This window comes from Labeo rohita, chromosome 9 (assembly GCF_022985175.1).
Source record: "Labeo rohita strain BAU-BD-2019 chromosome 9, IGBB_LRoh.1.0, whole genome shotgun sequence".
NCBI lineage: Eukaryota > Metazoa > Chordata > Actinopteri > Cypriniformes > Cyprinidae > Labeo > Labeo rohita.
In genome coordinates, this window is record NC_066877.1 from 16535816 (window position 1) to 16552508 (window position 16693).

The following is a 16693-nucleotide window of genomic DNA, read 5'->3' on the forward strand; positions in this document are numbered from 1 at the left end:
CAACATGCTAGTATAATGCTAATCACGCTAGTAACATGCTAACCATGTTAGAAACATGCTAGTAACTTGCTAATCGTGCTAGCAACATGCCAATCATGTTAACAACATGCTAGTAATATGCTAATCATGTTAGAAACATGTTAACAACAAGCTAGTAACATGTTAGCCAGGTTAGAAACATGCTAGTAACATGTTAATCATGTGGGAAACATGCTATCAACATGCTAATCATGCTAACAACATTCTAGTAATTTGCTAATTATGCTAACAACATTGTAATCAGCCTATACAAATACAAGCAACAAGCTAATCATGTTAAACATGTTAACAACATGTTAAATCATGTACGCAATGTGTTAAATCATGCTAGCTGCTTTCATACTTTTACAACTGCTGTAAACTGTCAGGCTAGGCTTTCTCAAGCCAACTTAAAGTTTGTTCTCAAACTTTACTCATCTAGTTGTTCATTGTTATAAACAAAATCGTTGTTTTTATCAGCGTGGAGCATCATTGCCGCAGCGTGAAGTGACACCAGCATGGAGCAGTGTGGTCCGAGAGGGGCGGTGAAGAGGCCTGCAGGCAGCACACCTGTAAAACATGCGGGTATTCCATACTAACCCGTGGAAAGTATAGCCATCAATACGTTCCCAGCCCTCCTTTTCTTTTTCGAGTTAATGGAAAATGAACTGCAGAGAAGCCATCCATCAGAACCAGGAATGCACCTTCTTCACCTGGTATGTGTGTGTGTAGCCTACTGAGTAGTTTAGTGTGAGATAGAGGTGACTGTCCAGAGAAACGATAAAAAGCTCATGGGGGAGGTGTTTCAGTTTAGAAGTCTATCTGCCAGCAGTTTTTATGTTTACAGATCTGAGTACAAAGTGTTTCATCACTGAATCATCTAAGTAATGCTAGTGTTTAGCAGAATATGAAGTTATTACATCAGCAGCATGGAATGTTTGACTACACACAAATACTTCTGCTTCACAGTACGTTTGTATTTATCAGGCTGCGTATGTGTGTGTGCCCTTGCCGTGCACTATAGCAGTAATTGGAGAGTTGTTGGCAGTAGGCAAAGTTGCCATGGAGATGGCAGTCAATTGTGCTGGCTTTCCCCCAGAAATTTTGTAAACACGCTTCGCACCATACCAAGCATTGCTCCTCATAGACATCTACTTATTCAAGAGACGGAGTGCTTATTTTTAAGATTTTAATACAAGTTCTAAAAACGTCAAAACACATAACTTTGTCAACATCTCATACACCTCTTGTCTTTTGTAGTCGTCTGTTTCATTCTGTACAAAAGTACTGTGGTGGTACAATGGTACAGTAATGATGTTCCATGTTGTTTCTATATATTTGATGATTACCATGTTAATATACAATGGTTTTTAACAATACCATGCCATATATCAAAACCGTTTCCAAAAACCATAATACTACCATAGTACTTTTTTGTAAGCGATTTAATACTAAATCTTATGTACACTGATAGAAAAGAATCTGGAGTCCAGCATAACAAAGGAGAGATTGGCACACACATTGCCTCTCCTACACACAAAGAAAAAAAGATGGAGAGTGAGAGTTCAGGCATTTCAGTTCAGTCAATTTCATGGTATTCACAGGCTCCCACAGGAAAATATAGCTATTTCGGTGTATCATTGTGGTGACAGTGGTCTGAACTGTTGTACCATTCTCTGGGCTTTTATACAGAATCTATTTGAACTGGAATCTAAATGGAATTTCCTCTTACAACAACATGCTTAATTTCTGAACTTAACACAAAAGGTTATAGTTACATTATATAAGGGGTTAATTCAGGCCAATACGTTATTTTAGCAGACATGCTAACATTACACAAGCTTGGGGACAAGATATCAGTGGAGTAACTACACTTCCCATAGTCTCAGAAGTGGATTGAAGTCAAGAGGGCTAGAAACACAACTACAGTTGAAGTCAAAAGTTTACATACACCCTGTAGAATCTGCAAAAGGTTAATTACCAAATTAAGAGGGATCACTCAAAATGGATGTTATTTTTATTTAGTACTGACCTGTATAAGATATCTATAAAAACAAGAGAAAATAATAGTTGAATTTATAAAAATGACCCTGTTCAAAAGTTTACACCCCTTTGATTCCTGTTACACCCTTTGTTACCTGAATGATCCACAGCTGTGTCTTTTTTTGTTTGTTTAGTGATAGTTGTTCATGAGTCCCTTGTTTGTCCTGAACAGTTAAACTGCATGCTGTTTTTTTAGAAAAAATCCTTCAGGTCCTACAAATTCATTTGTTTTCAGCATTTTTGTGTATTTGAACCCTTTCCAACAATGATTTGGGATCCATCTTTTCACACTGAGGACAGCTGACGGACTTTTTAAACTTGAAGGTAAGGGCAAATTTAACTAATTTTGTCATCTAGGGAAAATGTAAGTATCTTCTGTAGCTTCTGAAGGGCAGTACTTAATGAAAAAATATGATATTTATGCAAAAGAAGAAAAATGTACACATTCTCATTCAGTTCAAAAGTTTACACCCCTGGGTCTTAATGCATCGGTTTTCCTTCTGAAGCATCAGAACTGTCTGCTTGAATGTTCTGTAATAGTTGTATATGAGTCCCTCAGTTGTTCTCAGAGTGAAAAGATAGATCTCAAAATTATACAGTCATTGTTGGAAAGTGTTCAGTTACACAAAAAAGCTGAAAAACCAAAGAATCTGTAGGATGTGAAGGATTTTTCTGAAGAACAGTGGGCAGTTTAACTATCACTGAAAAAAACTTTTGAACAGGGTCTTTTTTTTAATTCAACTATTTTCTCTTCTGGACTATATGTAAACATATTTTATGTGAAATAATCTTATTCAGGTCGGTACAAAAAAAATAGCATGCATTTTGTATGATACTTCTTATTATGGTAAAATAATTAACATTTTGCAGATTCTGCAAGGTGTATGTAAACTTTTGACTTTAACTGTATATCTAAGAAGTTAGTTCAACAGTAGCTGCAGTCGAGGGTGAAGACACGGACGCTTCTTCTGCAGGTTTTGCGTCTTTCTCCTCCTCCTCTTCCTCTTTGCCGTTTTCACCATTATCATCACTGTCATCATCTTCTTTATCCACTTCCGCTTCAGCCAGAGTCACAGATGGACCATTCTCGAGATCTCCACCCTCATCTGTAACAAACACCTCTCCATCCCCACTGCCAGGGGTGGAGGGGCTGTGAAGATCAGCTCCATTTGCTTTCTCTCCTGAGGAGTGTAACTCAGCCAGGTGCATCTCACCATCAGATCCCCCAATGTCGGGAACTTCCACTTGGCTGAGGTTCCTGGGTGAGGTCTCAGGCTGCTGGAAGGAGTCAGCATCTCCATCTCGTACCTTCTTGACATTGAAGGTCATTGGAGAGACACGGAAGGATGAGCTTTTTGAGGAAGAGCTCTTTGGGTGGTTGGGGATGAAGCTTTTCTTGATCTTCTCTCGCTGTTCTGGAGGCACGATCTTGTTGATCTTCTTCTCGATGCTGCTTCGCGAGAAGGCCTTTTTTAGACTATCCACCTTCTTCAGACTGGAACGCTTGAACTTGTCTGCACGAGAGCGCTCCAGACGTTCGCTTCCCAAGCCTGGGAAGTTGTCTTCTTGCAGATCCATAGAATCATCACCTCCCTCTGCCAGGGGGCTCGTTGCTCCTTTTTCCTCGTCGTCATCGGAGGAGAGGCTGATGGTCTGCAGGCCTTCATCTTGAGAGCGGTTTAAATCAGTGTGCGGAGTTGGTGCAGAGGGAGCGAGCTCATCCTGAGAGGTGGAGGCCAGGCCATCTTTAGTAAGCAGAGTGGAGGGGATTTCATTGTCCTCCTGAAATTGGAGAAAGAAAATGCATTTAATAATGACTTAAAGGATTAGTTTACTTCTAGAATTAAAAAATTCTCATAATTTACTCACTCCCATGTCATCCAAGATGTTCACGTCTTTCTTTTTTCGGGCGAAAAGTACTTAAGGTTTTTGAGGAAAAAAACAGGATTTTTCTCCATATAGCAGACTTCAATGTGGATTGGGGTTGAAGGTCCAAATTGCAGTTTCAGTGCAGCTTCAAAGGGCTCTACATGATTGCAGCCGAGAAAAGAGGGACTTATGTAGCAAAACGATTGGTCATTTTCTAAAAAAATGAAAAATTGACATACTTTTAACCACAAATGTTCATCTTGCACTAGCTCTACGATGTGCGTTCGCAACTTCACATTACGTAATCAGTTCTTCACCTATGTACTCCAGTTCAGAAAAGTAGGGTAGGATGATCTTATTTTCCAGCATCGTTATTTTACCTTTTTTTGTAAACAGCATTTGACTTTCTTTGCTTGTTCACTTTGTAAACACTAGGTTGGTTTTTTCCGACCTTTCCAATGTGACTACGTAATACATTAAGTCGAGATGCAAGACTAGTACAAGACTACTTTTTAACTATTTAATTTATCTATATTTCATTTGTGGTTAAAAGTATATACATATATATATATATATTTTTTTTTAGAAAAAGACCAATTGTTTTGCTAGATAAGACTCTCATTCCTTTGAAGCTGCATTGAAACTGCAATTTGGACCTTCAACCTGTTGGCTCCCATTAAAGTCCACTATATGGAGAAAAATTTCTGGAATATTTTCCTCAAAACCCTTAATTTCTTTCCAACTAAAGAACGAAAGAAAGACATGACCATATTGGATGACATGGGAGTGAGTAAATTATCAGGAAATTATATAGATACAGATAATGTGTTACAGTAAAATCCAACTATAACCTGCATTTTTTTTATTTTGTTGCAGTTTTTAGACAATTTGATCCAAAATGACATTGCATTTATCAGTTCATGCAGTTCAAACCCACAACCTTGCCACTGCTGGCAGCATGCTGTACTATAAAGATTTGTTTTATGCACTATTTTTGAACCAATAAACAGAACAAAGAGATGAGTCAGTTTGTCTGTTGTTTTCTGAGTTATATTGTGCAATCTGCTGAAAAACCTGTTTGTTGCAGAGCAAGCTATACCAAAGGCATGTGGAGGCATTGTGTTGGAGTTACTCCAAAGCAAAAAAAAGCGTTGATGGCAGGAGGTTAAGGTTTACTCTTCCTGCCAAATTCCTTTTAAAAAGCTTTGATTTAAAACTTACATGTATAAAAATGCAAACCTTGTTTCAAATTGTATTTCACTCAGCAATCTAAGTCAGGATAGTTCAATGCATCTTGAATGCAATCATTTTTTCGCTTTCTTCTTTATCTATACATGTTACTCACTGTGTGATTACGCATGTACATAGATAAAATATAAATTGAGGTCACCTTATGCATAATTAAATATTTACTTATTCATTTAATCACTGCAATAAACAAAATACACCAAATATGCCACGCCCTTTCAAATCTCTCTCTCTCACTCTATCAACCTTTCTTTGCCTATATTTGTTTCTTATTGTTTGATTATGCACGTATATAAACAAATGCTATCGTTTTTATCGTTTGCATTATTAAATAGCCATTCATCACTGAAATAAGCAGCAACAACAAGAAAAAAATCACCGAATATGCCACACCTTTTCAAATCTCTCTCTGACACACAGACTGCAGAATATTCCCTTATCGCCACTCTCCCCTCACACACGCAGACCCCTGACACAAACCTCTCACACGGCTGCTGAGGTTTACAGAGGTTATGCTTCACGCTTAAGGAGTAAATTGAAGATCTGACCCTCAGGGAAGGGCGGATTAGCAGCACGAATGGAGCTTTTGCACGCTCACCTGCTCCCTCCTAAGGGCGCTAAGCACACTCCCAGTAATTCAGAGCATGTACCATATATCTGTCCAAGCTCTAAACATTTAAATGACAGATTTGTTACTGTATGCAAGTATTTCAGTATGAAACTGCAAGTAGATGTAGGAAATTGTGAAGTATACACAGATCTTCAGATGCCAATGTCCCTGTCTCTGGAAAATTTATATTTTACAAGTCAAGCAATGTTATATAGTATAAAGCACTCATTTAAGCTATATTATATGCACCATAAAATAGAAAAACTTTAGAATGTAGAGATAAACCTTATCCTCATCCCCTTGCCCTTGGCCACGAAACTCTGTGCCATTAACAGGAAGTTGGTTTACAAATTCCAATGAAGAAATGCAACTTTTTTCTTTTGCATTCAGTAAATAATCCCAATGACTTACTGATTAATATGAGAAGAACCTTTTCCAAAGGTGCTATATTTACAGTGTGATAAGTGATTTTGTTTAGTACTCGTCTTTAACATTTTGCCTTTGAATAGCCAGTATCAGCCTGCGGGCAATGATCCAGTCAAAACCAGTGTTGACTCTGGGCTAACCAGTTTCTTCATGAGCAAACGTACAGAGTAACACCCCTCAGGTTCAAGAACTACATGGAAACCAGAGATGGGAGTTGGCTGTGTTTGGTTACTTCTATAAAAGGATCAGCTTTTAATTTGTGATAAGTTGGTAATGGCTACATTTGTATTCTATTTCATAATTAATAATAGAGCGAAACTCAGGTGACACCTTATGTTTTCAGCCAACCGTACAAGGACTGTAATTGACCAAGAACACACAGGTGGGATTTAGGGAGATGGCAGATAAAAAACTTCAACTCTGTAAAATGATTCCCTATTGAAATATGTTGATTCAGCTTGAATCTAATTAGTTTGTGCTTTGAGGGCCTTGTCAGATGAAAAGTGCACATATCTCCAAAAGCCTGGGAAATTTCACACAGTTGTAGACTGACCCCAATCCGAAGGCTTTATTAAAATAGTCATAAAAAGTAAAACTAATATATATCAACATAATTATGCATATTTTACAAAATCCTTTGAGAATGACATCACTCTAGTGACATTTCATATAATCACACGAGCTGAAACCCAAAGCAGGGAGTTTCTGTTTGGTTAGTTTCACTCTTTATTTATCATTTGCATTCTTAGTTGAAGCTGATCGCATTTCTCTGACCCTGCTCTGTATCCACCTTTCTCGACATTTGTTTCTCAGCCGTGTCTCTTGTAACCTAATGATAAATCAAGACATTTGCCATTCAGATTTTGACCTTTATCTAAATACACAATGGCTTGTGAGGCTCAGAGAGGAAGAGAAAGAGGAGGGGCAAAAGGATAGAGGGAGAACTTTTGAAAACATTGTGTCACATGCTGATACCCCTGGTTCCGTGTGTAACGGGAGCCTGGATAATTAATGCGCCCCGCTGGAGGCCTCCAGACTTTTTGGAGTGGAAACATTGAAAGAGATGAGAGAAATGGTGTGTGTGTGTGTGTCTCAATCAGGCTCGTAGGATCTGAACAGACAACATGAGAGAAGTGGAAAGCACAGGAAAGAAGCAGAGGAAAGACAAATATAAGAACAATAGAGGACGAGACTATTAAAAAGAAAAGACACAAAGAAAGGATGTGTCACTGCTGGATGTTAGCAGTATTGCATTTGCTCTTGCTAAGGGAAAGTGGTATTGTGAGACAGACATGAACTGATGTCAAAAGCTGCTCTGTCAAGATGACATATCATGAAAATCTGACCTTTTCTGTGTTTAAGTGCTATAATCAGGTCCCTGGTGCATCTACCAACCCATAAAATGTGAAAAAGAACAACCCAGCCATTTTTTGTAAGACTTTCTCTGATGTTGACATGATGTAGAAACAGAATCTTATTATAATATTACCGTCCTTCTGCTCGTTTCCACCTACGGCACCGCCATTATGTTTTTGCAAGCGACTACGGTATACTAGTTCTAACGCCATGGCGAAAATTCAAGCAAAGCATGCTAACTGTTCTGTCATTGGCTGCACAGATGAGGACAGAACACCATTTAGAGTCCCACCCTCAGAGGAGACAAGAGAGCAATGGTTGATTTATTTACTGTATATTACGCTGCTGCCACACAGATCGAATATAAACATGCGATTTCTTTCCCAGCTGCTTCCCTTACAGACATAATGACTGTTTTTGTAAGTCCTTGTGTATTTTTAAGTGCATTTATTTTTAAGACATGAAAGAGAACTTACTTTAGTACTCAAAAATGCCATGTGACAGCAGCTTTCTATGCACGTGCTTCGGATGTGTGTGCTCAGAAAAAACTATATCAGAAGTTTGAACGAATATGGTTTTAAAACACATGATAATCAAACCCAAACAGATGTTTTTTATACAAGCTGTAAAGGCACAGCCCTATTCCGGAAAAGGGGGCGGGGAGCTGCAGCTTATTTGCATTTAAAGAGACATGCACAAAAACAACGTATTTCTGCTTCCACTCAAAATAGGCATTTTTAAAATGATATAAATGATCTGTGGGATATTTTGAGCTGAAACTTCACAGACACATTCTGGGGACACTTTTACAGTACATCTTGTAAAAGTGGGCATAATAGGTCTCTTTTAAATTTTACTATTAAGGTTTAATGTATTTTTTGAAAAACTGAAATCTGGGTCCAACATTTATTAAATACGAAATAAAAAGTAAATACAAACATTCTGAAAAAAAAAACAAAAACTGTTCTGCCATGGGAAAAAAGACAATAAACAACAAAGGCTCAGTACATTGTCTTTGTATTTTGTCTTCTCATCATAAGAAAATGATTCTGTAACTGTCAATTCCCATGCAAATCTGACTCAGAAAAAGTCTACCCCATCTGCACATGTTTTGATTGTCAGTAAATAGATGTTCTAACTAAAATCATGACTATATATCATGTTTAAAGCCTTTTTCTCTAATTTAACCCCATTCAAATTATTATGTAACAGCATAAAACACATGACATAAAGCCCACATGTGACGCCCCATCAGCCATGGCAAGATTTTGCGTAAAAAAACAACACAAAACCACCAGACAAAAATGCGCTCGCTCATCCGTTACCTGTTTATGATGTGTGGAAGAAGTTCATGGAATCTTTGGCTTTTCTCCAGATGGAGAGAATAAGTGGAAAGCAATGGCCAACTGGCTTGAACACTCAGTTCAGTCAGATGCCGGGCAAAGCAATGTGCTATCAAAGCCTCCGATCTGCAGCATTGTGGTGAAAACTATGGGAAAGTGATACTTAAAGGCCATCTGTGGACTTTCAACTGTCTTTGACTGAATTCGGCATAGGGAGAGGTTTCCAGCCCTGCAGAATTGTGCATTTAATCAAATTCTGACTTATTATTGTCTGAGCTGATGAGAAGTGAGGTTTCTAAAAGAGGAGTCTGATTCCATCTCATTCTCTCTCTCTCAGGTTTATATTAAAAAAGCTTCATTGTCTTTGTCTGGCTGCTTGAATTAATCACATGATTAGTCATGCTCCCTGAAGTATCATTTTTCTAATTAGACTGTATTTATTTGAGCGAGTCCAATAATACCTGCAGAATGACTGTGTCTGGATCATTTCATCTTCACAGGGCTTAACTTTTCAGATCTCAACCTTGACGTGTTCTTATTTAAATGCTAAGTTTGGGTGGGGCATATCAAATGGCTTGGCTGTTTAAATAGCCAATAGGCTTTAATTTTAATAAGCAGTGAACCATTGCTATTTGTTAGTCAGTTGCAGGTGGTATTTATAATTTAGGGGTGGGGCATTCTCAAACCTCAAAACATTTGATTGGACAAACATCTGTGATGTGCAGAATGAGTCATACCACACTTAACATTGATCCTTCACAAATGTTACTGAGCTGCGTGAAGGAAGAATCGTGGCTAGGAGGCAAAAAAGTACATTTAGCAGGATTACATGAGCACACTTGACCTGAAATTCCATATCAGCTATGTTTCATCAAAGTGAAACGTTAGGGTTTTTATTTATCCTTTAAAATACACTCTTCCAAAAGGGTGTTTTTGCAGTGATGCCATAGAAGAACCATTTTGGTTCCCCAAAGGACCTTTCAGTGAACAGTTCTTAAAAGAACCATTTTAAAAATTGATTTTAGAACCTTTTCTGCATTTGAAAGGTTCCATGGATGTTCAAGGTTCTTCATAGAACCATTAGCAATAAATAATTTTTATTTTTTAAAAATGTATGAGTAGAAAAAAAGTCGGGTACAGTCAGTTGGCCATCATCAGTTGCCGTTTATAGGCTGTACGTTATCCATGGAGTGATACGAGAGATATCAAGCTACCACAAATTTGAAAATTGCTGGGGCAACAGTCAAATACAGTTTGGATGTCATTATACAAAAACATCTGACTGCAAAATGCTGCGATTGACCGATCAAAATCAAGTACTCCAGAGCACTGTAAAAAACAAACAGCTGTATATGCGTGCTGTATGTAAGCACAGTGATAAAGGGAGGAGTCGAGTTGCCAAACCAGAAATCCAGCACATTGAGCCGAAACATGCCCGAGCAGAGAACATCTCTCCCTCTCTCATACTTCAGTTTATTTTCCATTGTTCTCATCCAGTTCATTCTATCTCTTCTGTTCCTCTGCTGTTTCCTTCCCCGTCACAATCTCTTCCCTGGCCTTGAAGTTGTCATGCTTTGTTTTCATGTACTTCTTTCTTTCTTTCTTTCTTTCTTTCTTTCTTTCTTTCCCACCAACTCTGTCTTTCTCTCAGATTTCCTTTGAGGTGAATCTTTGTTGGTTGAGGGCGGAGCTCAGGGAACGTTAAATGGATCATAATGAAAGGACAACAACCGTCATATTCCAAAAAAAGCTTAAAAACATGCAAGAATTCATCAAATATTGTAACTGCAATCTGAATCAGTTTATTCTCTGATTAAATTAGCCAAAACAAATCTCTGACACGCATTGGGCACACTAAGCAAACACATTTTTTTCTTCATTTTGGAGAACATAATCAATGCTGAGATCAAAACAACAAAACTAAATTCAGATGCTCTTTGTTGTTGAACAAACCAAACTACGTGCAACTATTTTTTGCATGAAATGGATACAAATCTTTAAGGAAGTCATGCTTTTGATTGATGAAAGAATGTGTTTTGTTGTATAACTCAGTGTTATTGTGCAGAATTATCACACTGACTGTGTTTTCATAATCAGAATCTGCCCTGTTGTAATGGGAGGACCTGTAAACATTGGCTATTGGGTTGTTTCCCTTCTCCCAGCCCGAAAGACGGACACTTTCCCACAATTCACATTTGCACGCCCATATTTGTTTTTACCTTTCACTGAAGATCCTGATCTTGAGGATTAAACATCTACGTTATGCTAAAATGACGGAACGCATTAAACACATGCCGACAGACTGACTGGTCAATCATACGTGGCATTATTTGGATCTCAGCAGAGTTACATCACCCTAATGAAGACGTTCCGTGGCATCTCTGGGCCAAAATAAACCCTGACAAAGTTCAACAGAACTTGAACTAATGAGGGGAATCGGAGCGACTACAAAGGTGTAAAAAATGACAGTTGTCAGATGTTTTTGTGAACGCCCACTCTAGAAACACCTCAGCCAAAACGTTCCTTCTTTCAAAAACATAAAAGCAATAAAATATGTTTTATGACTATCCATAAAATCCTCATGTTTGCCATCAGTCATGGAGCTTGCCAAACTTTGCAGGCCTTGGTGAAGACGTTTAAGGTGCATTTTATCCTTTATCAGTATAGACAGAGTTTCTCTGCTAGACGTCATGGAAAACATGCATTCATAACCAATCTAGATTAGTGAAAATGGCATAGACTATGAACAGTTGTCTAGGTTATTGCTGTGAACACATTTAATGATCCTTTCACGAACACAAAAAGGCTGAAGTTACTGCAGTGAAGAGCCTCAGCACGTAGAACCGCATTTTTCAAGAATCACACTGTATTTTTGAGAACACAGAAAGAGCAGTGATGCATTAAACATAAACAAATAGAGGCCTAAATGGGCAGTAATTACTGCAGATCATTAGTGCTTATTAAGGGAAACAAGGCAGCTGACCAGACTATCTTTCTCCCACACACACACACATTTTCAGTGCCAAACTCAGTGTGTTTACTGCATTTCTGTCCTTCTTTCTTTCGGAGGGCCCTTGTGTGTTCAAACCACACCTTCCAACTTCAAATGCCTTTGCACGGTGCACAGAAAGTTTATAATTACCACACAGGCGGCTGAGCATCATCAGATGCCAAAAAATGAAACAAAACAAGCAAATGCGCAACCAAAGAGCAATAGCACTCTTCCAAAGCAAACTTGTGAGAGCGAATGGATGTGCGATGACTCTCCCTTGTGTTTGCATTCTGTGTTGACTTTCAATAGAGTGTCGTTCCATAGAACAATACACCATTGTTTTAATGGCCTATGATATAGAGACACGCACATAATTTTCCAGGAACAAAAAGAGAAAAAAACAGGGAAATGAGAAGTGTCTTAACTCAAAAGACACTTAAACAGTAGAAATTTGTCAACCGGTAGAGATTTTGGACTATCGTATCTACCGCAGTTACACAATCACATGACGTTTGCATGCTTTTTAAGCATTGTGGTTTAAAAACAATTGATTTTAAACAGCATAAAACATATTTTATTGCTTTGATCAAACAGCAGCGAAAGAGGACTCATTTCGCTATATGCGTGCACTGTTTGAGAGACGGTTTCTGAGCGCTGTCAGGGATACGCACACGTGAAGACTGTGTTCACAGAATGCAGGTATATTAAGTAAGGGAGTACACAAACTTTTATGTGTCAAAATGGCTCTTTACAAGTATTTAGGCCTTAGGTGAAAGCAAACAGATGAGAAAGAAAACATGTGTAACAGTTTATTGGATCCAGGCAGCTCTTAAAGTGACAGCAGCCATTCACGTTAAACAACAAAAGGGAGAAAGTCCCTTACTGCTCTTGGCTAAATCACTTTTGTAACTTTAATAAGAAGAAATATATATTTAACTTACATAGTGAAGAATATGCAGTGTTATTATTTTGTCATTTTGCTTGTAAATAGTTTCTTTTAAAAAAAAAAAAAAAAAATACTGACTCTTTACTTGTCTTCAGTGAACCTTTTTTTTTAATAGGCTAGTATTAGTTTTTTATGATATTGACACTTGTGACAAGAATTATGAAATTTCAAAATTTTTTAAATAATAAAGACTTTATTCAAAGCAAAAATAACTATATTGTGATATGTTATTGCCGTGACATAAAATTGCTCATATCAAGACTGCCTCATATTATATTTTGATTGCCCACCCCTAATGTCATACTGTATTGACATGCAAAAAATGAACCTGTGTGTATTCCGGTTCATGAAAGTTAGGGTATGTCGAAAAACTCCCATCTAATTTTTTTCTCCAACTTAAAAATTGTCATCGCTGTTTTACCTTTTTTTTTTAAAGGGTGTTTGTAAACACTGGGTTGGTATTTCTGCAGCAATATAGGATGATTTTGAAGTTTTTCGAAGAGTTTTTCGACATACCCTTACCCCTTTGACATTTGAGGTTTAAAAAAGTATACACATTTTCACATTTTTCAGAAAATAACCAATCATTTTGCTAGATAAGACCCTTCTAAGAAGCTGCATTTAAACTACATTTTGGAAGTTCAAATTTACAGGCACCATAGAAGTCCACTATATCGAGAAAAAACTGAAATGTTTTCCGCAAAACGCATTATTTCTTTACTAGCAAAGCTTTTCTTTTCATTTTGACATACATTCCCTAATTAGATAAAACAATCTCCTGCAGCAAACTTTCTGCAAGCCTGCACTCATACCAAAGTGTTTTAACAGGCTGATGATCACTTTAGAAAATCACCTGCTGCTGGTGATCTCAAAGGGAACGGTTAAGACTTGGGATCAGCCATTAGCTGTGCTGTTCAGCCCCACGGCCTTCCTCTCTGACAGCTGGATTAGTCAAGAGTCATTGCCCCGAAAATCAACTCTCTGTACAATGATGGAGTGCTTTTATTAAAAGACTTCATTAAATGCAATTTCCTGAAAAATCTTACAAAGTAAATCATTTTAAGTTAGCATGGTTGAGATGAGTCTTAGAAACTGTCAACCTCAGCCTCAGAAAGCCTTAAAATGAAGAAATAAGCATTGTGACCAAAAAAGACAATAAAATGATCCTCTTCTGGGAAATGAATACTTTTGAGACATTTTATTTAGTTAGTGCCTTCATGAATGATCAGACGTTGACATGAGGGAACAGGATACAAGTCTCAAAGGAGCTAGATAAAAGTCTTGTGTTTTCATATCTATTGACACTCGCTTTGACGTTTAGCTCATTCCGCTATTGAATAACATTTGCCTCAGGAAAATTGATTCCCAGAAATAATTTTTAAAAGCAGAACTCTTAAAACCCCTAAGAAATGCCTCTACCTGCTTCTACAAGTCAAAGATCACTGTCCCAGCGTGTAAAGCTGCATGTGGCTTGCTCCAGGGCAATCAGATAAGAATACACTTCTAAAAGCATGAGCCCGACGCAGCTGCTTAAATCAACACGACGCACCCATCACATTAACCAACCGGCGTACAGTATAATAGTGCTTCCTGAGTGTGTAAAATTGCATTACCTGAACAAACAATACACCTCACTGAAGATTAAAGCAAACTAAAGCACAGGTCACAAAGCTGGTTTAGCCAGAAGACCTGACTTTACAATCTCAGTTTGTTTTACGGTTATTTGTAAGGTGAGGCGTTTAATCAAATGGGTCTATTGTAAACAAAGTAATCTTTAAGCTTTATGGTTAGAAGTTATGAAAAATGTGAGGGTTTGCTGGGACCTCCAAATTAGCCATAAAAACTATTGATTACATGCTGCAAGAATACACGTTCTTACACACACACACACACGCATTCTACAGCAATCTGCACAAACTTTAAACATTTCATCCCAGCTGCTGTCACAGGAAGAATTCCCATGCCATTTAGTTTCATTCAAGAAACTGCACATGTCCTGTCAAACATCAAGTAAATTCCTTAAAAACCCATTAATTCAAACTTGTCCATCTGTTATCTTGTACATAATTTTGCAAATATTTAAAAGCGAGTACTTATTTAAAAAACAAAACAAAAAAAAAAAACCATTTGAAAATTAAAATGCTAAGTTCTCGCATCAAAGAAAGAATTAGAATGCATTTAACAAAAAACATTGTTTCTTCAGGTATAGAAAAACTTCATTTAGACATATTTTTATTATGTATGTATGTATATCTGTGTGTAATGTTTTCCTAATTTAATATTTTTAATAATTTTGAGGAAACCCAAATGTCTTATAGTTCTTTATAGATTTTTTTTTAAGCTTTAAAGGTTTAGAAAGACCAAGTTTAGAATATATATGTGACCCTGGACCACAAAACCATTCTTAAGGGTCAATTTTTTGAAATTGAGATTTATACATCAAGCTTTCCATTTATGTACGGTTTGTTAGGATTAGACAAAATTTGGCCGAGATACAACTATTTGAAAATCTGGAATCTAAGGGTGAAAAAAAAAAATCAAAATATTGAGAAAAAGTTGTCTTATTTGTCCAAAAGTTGTCTTAGCAATGCATTTTACTAATTAAAATTAAGTTTAGATATATTTGTGGTAGGAAATTTACAAAATATCTTCATGGAACATCTTCAGTCATGGATTTTACTTAATATCGTAATGATTTTTGGCATAAAAGTAAAAGCAATAATTTTGACACATACAATGTATTGTTGGCTATTGCTTCAAATATACTTGTGCTACTTACAACTGGTTTTGTGGTCCAGGGTCACATATGCCTATTTTTGTCTTTTAAGGGTTCCTCAGGTGGGAAAAAACCTCATTCAGATGCATATTTACATTTGTTTATCTTCAAAGCTTTGAAGGTTCCTTAAGAGTAGAAAGATCTCATTCTTCTCACCTGAAAGATGATCACTTTAAAGTGGTTCCTCTTGAGCAGATGGGCGTGGTTGGCCTCCAAACGCTTCACCTGGGTGCTCTGTCTATCCAGGCGCTCCCTCACCTCCTTCACGTTGAGGCCGGTCTTACGCGAGCGCTCCAGCAGCTTGGCCACGCTGTTGGCCGTGGACATGTGGCTCTTGGTGAGCCGGGTCACATCACCCTGCACAATCCTCACCGCCCCCTCCAGCTCGGCCTGCTTCTTCTCCATCCTCCGCTGGTTCTCCTGCACCGACTCGATCATCACCACCAGCTTGTCGAGCAGAGCCACCACCGTGATGGCGCTGACCTGGCCGCCAGGGGCCGTGGGGCTTGTCGGGGTCTTGGAGCCCAGGCGGGAAAGGGTGTGGACGGGGGAAGAGGGCACCGAGCCGGGACTGAAGCTCGGAATGAGGATATCCTGAGCATCCTGAGCGTCCTGAGCATCCTGAGCATCCTGAGCTTCTGGAGCTGGTGGTGTTGGGGTGCTTTCCTCCCTGGGTAAGGTGGTTGTGCTTCGTTCGGCGTGAGAGGAGTCTTCTCCCATCCTGGAGTCAACGCTGGTGGTTTTGAATGACAGGGTTAGATTGACTCTCACAGACACACTCCTGCCTTCTGCGCCTCTCTAAAAACAACATTCCCAACACTCCACTTAAAAACTCCCCACACACACCCAGGGGAGGGGCCTGGTTGCTGTGGTATTTAGCCCAGCCCATTAGAGTAATGTGAGTAAAGAGTGTCAGTGTGCAAGTGTACCACTGCATGGGTGCATTTCTCCTTAGTGCAATTTCAGTATTGTTTGAATTTGCTATCTTGATAATGTTTGCTTGTCAAATGTACGAAATGTCCCCAGAAGGCATATTTGGATGACACCAGGAGTGTTTGTGTGAAGG

At 38.2% G+C, this 16693-nt stretch overlaps 1 protein-coding gene across 1 annotated transcript; it reads right to left on the bottom strand.

The window, feature by feature from the left end:
- Positions 1–1197: 1197 nt before the first annotated feature.
- On the bottom strand, positions 1198–16414 carry cavin2a (caveolae associated protein 2a). The gene is made up of 2 exons (XM_051120084.1): positions 15784–16414; positions 1198–3843 (listed from the first exon to the last, which is right to left on the bottom strand). Exons 1-2 carry the CDS (start codon positions 16345–16347, stop codon positions 2974–2976), a joined length of 1434 nt encoding a protein of 477 aa, XP_050976041.1. The 5' UTR covers positions 16348–16414; the 3' UTR covers positions 1198–2973.
- Between the last annotated feature and the right edge of the window lie 279 nt (positions 16415–16693).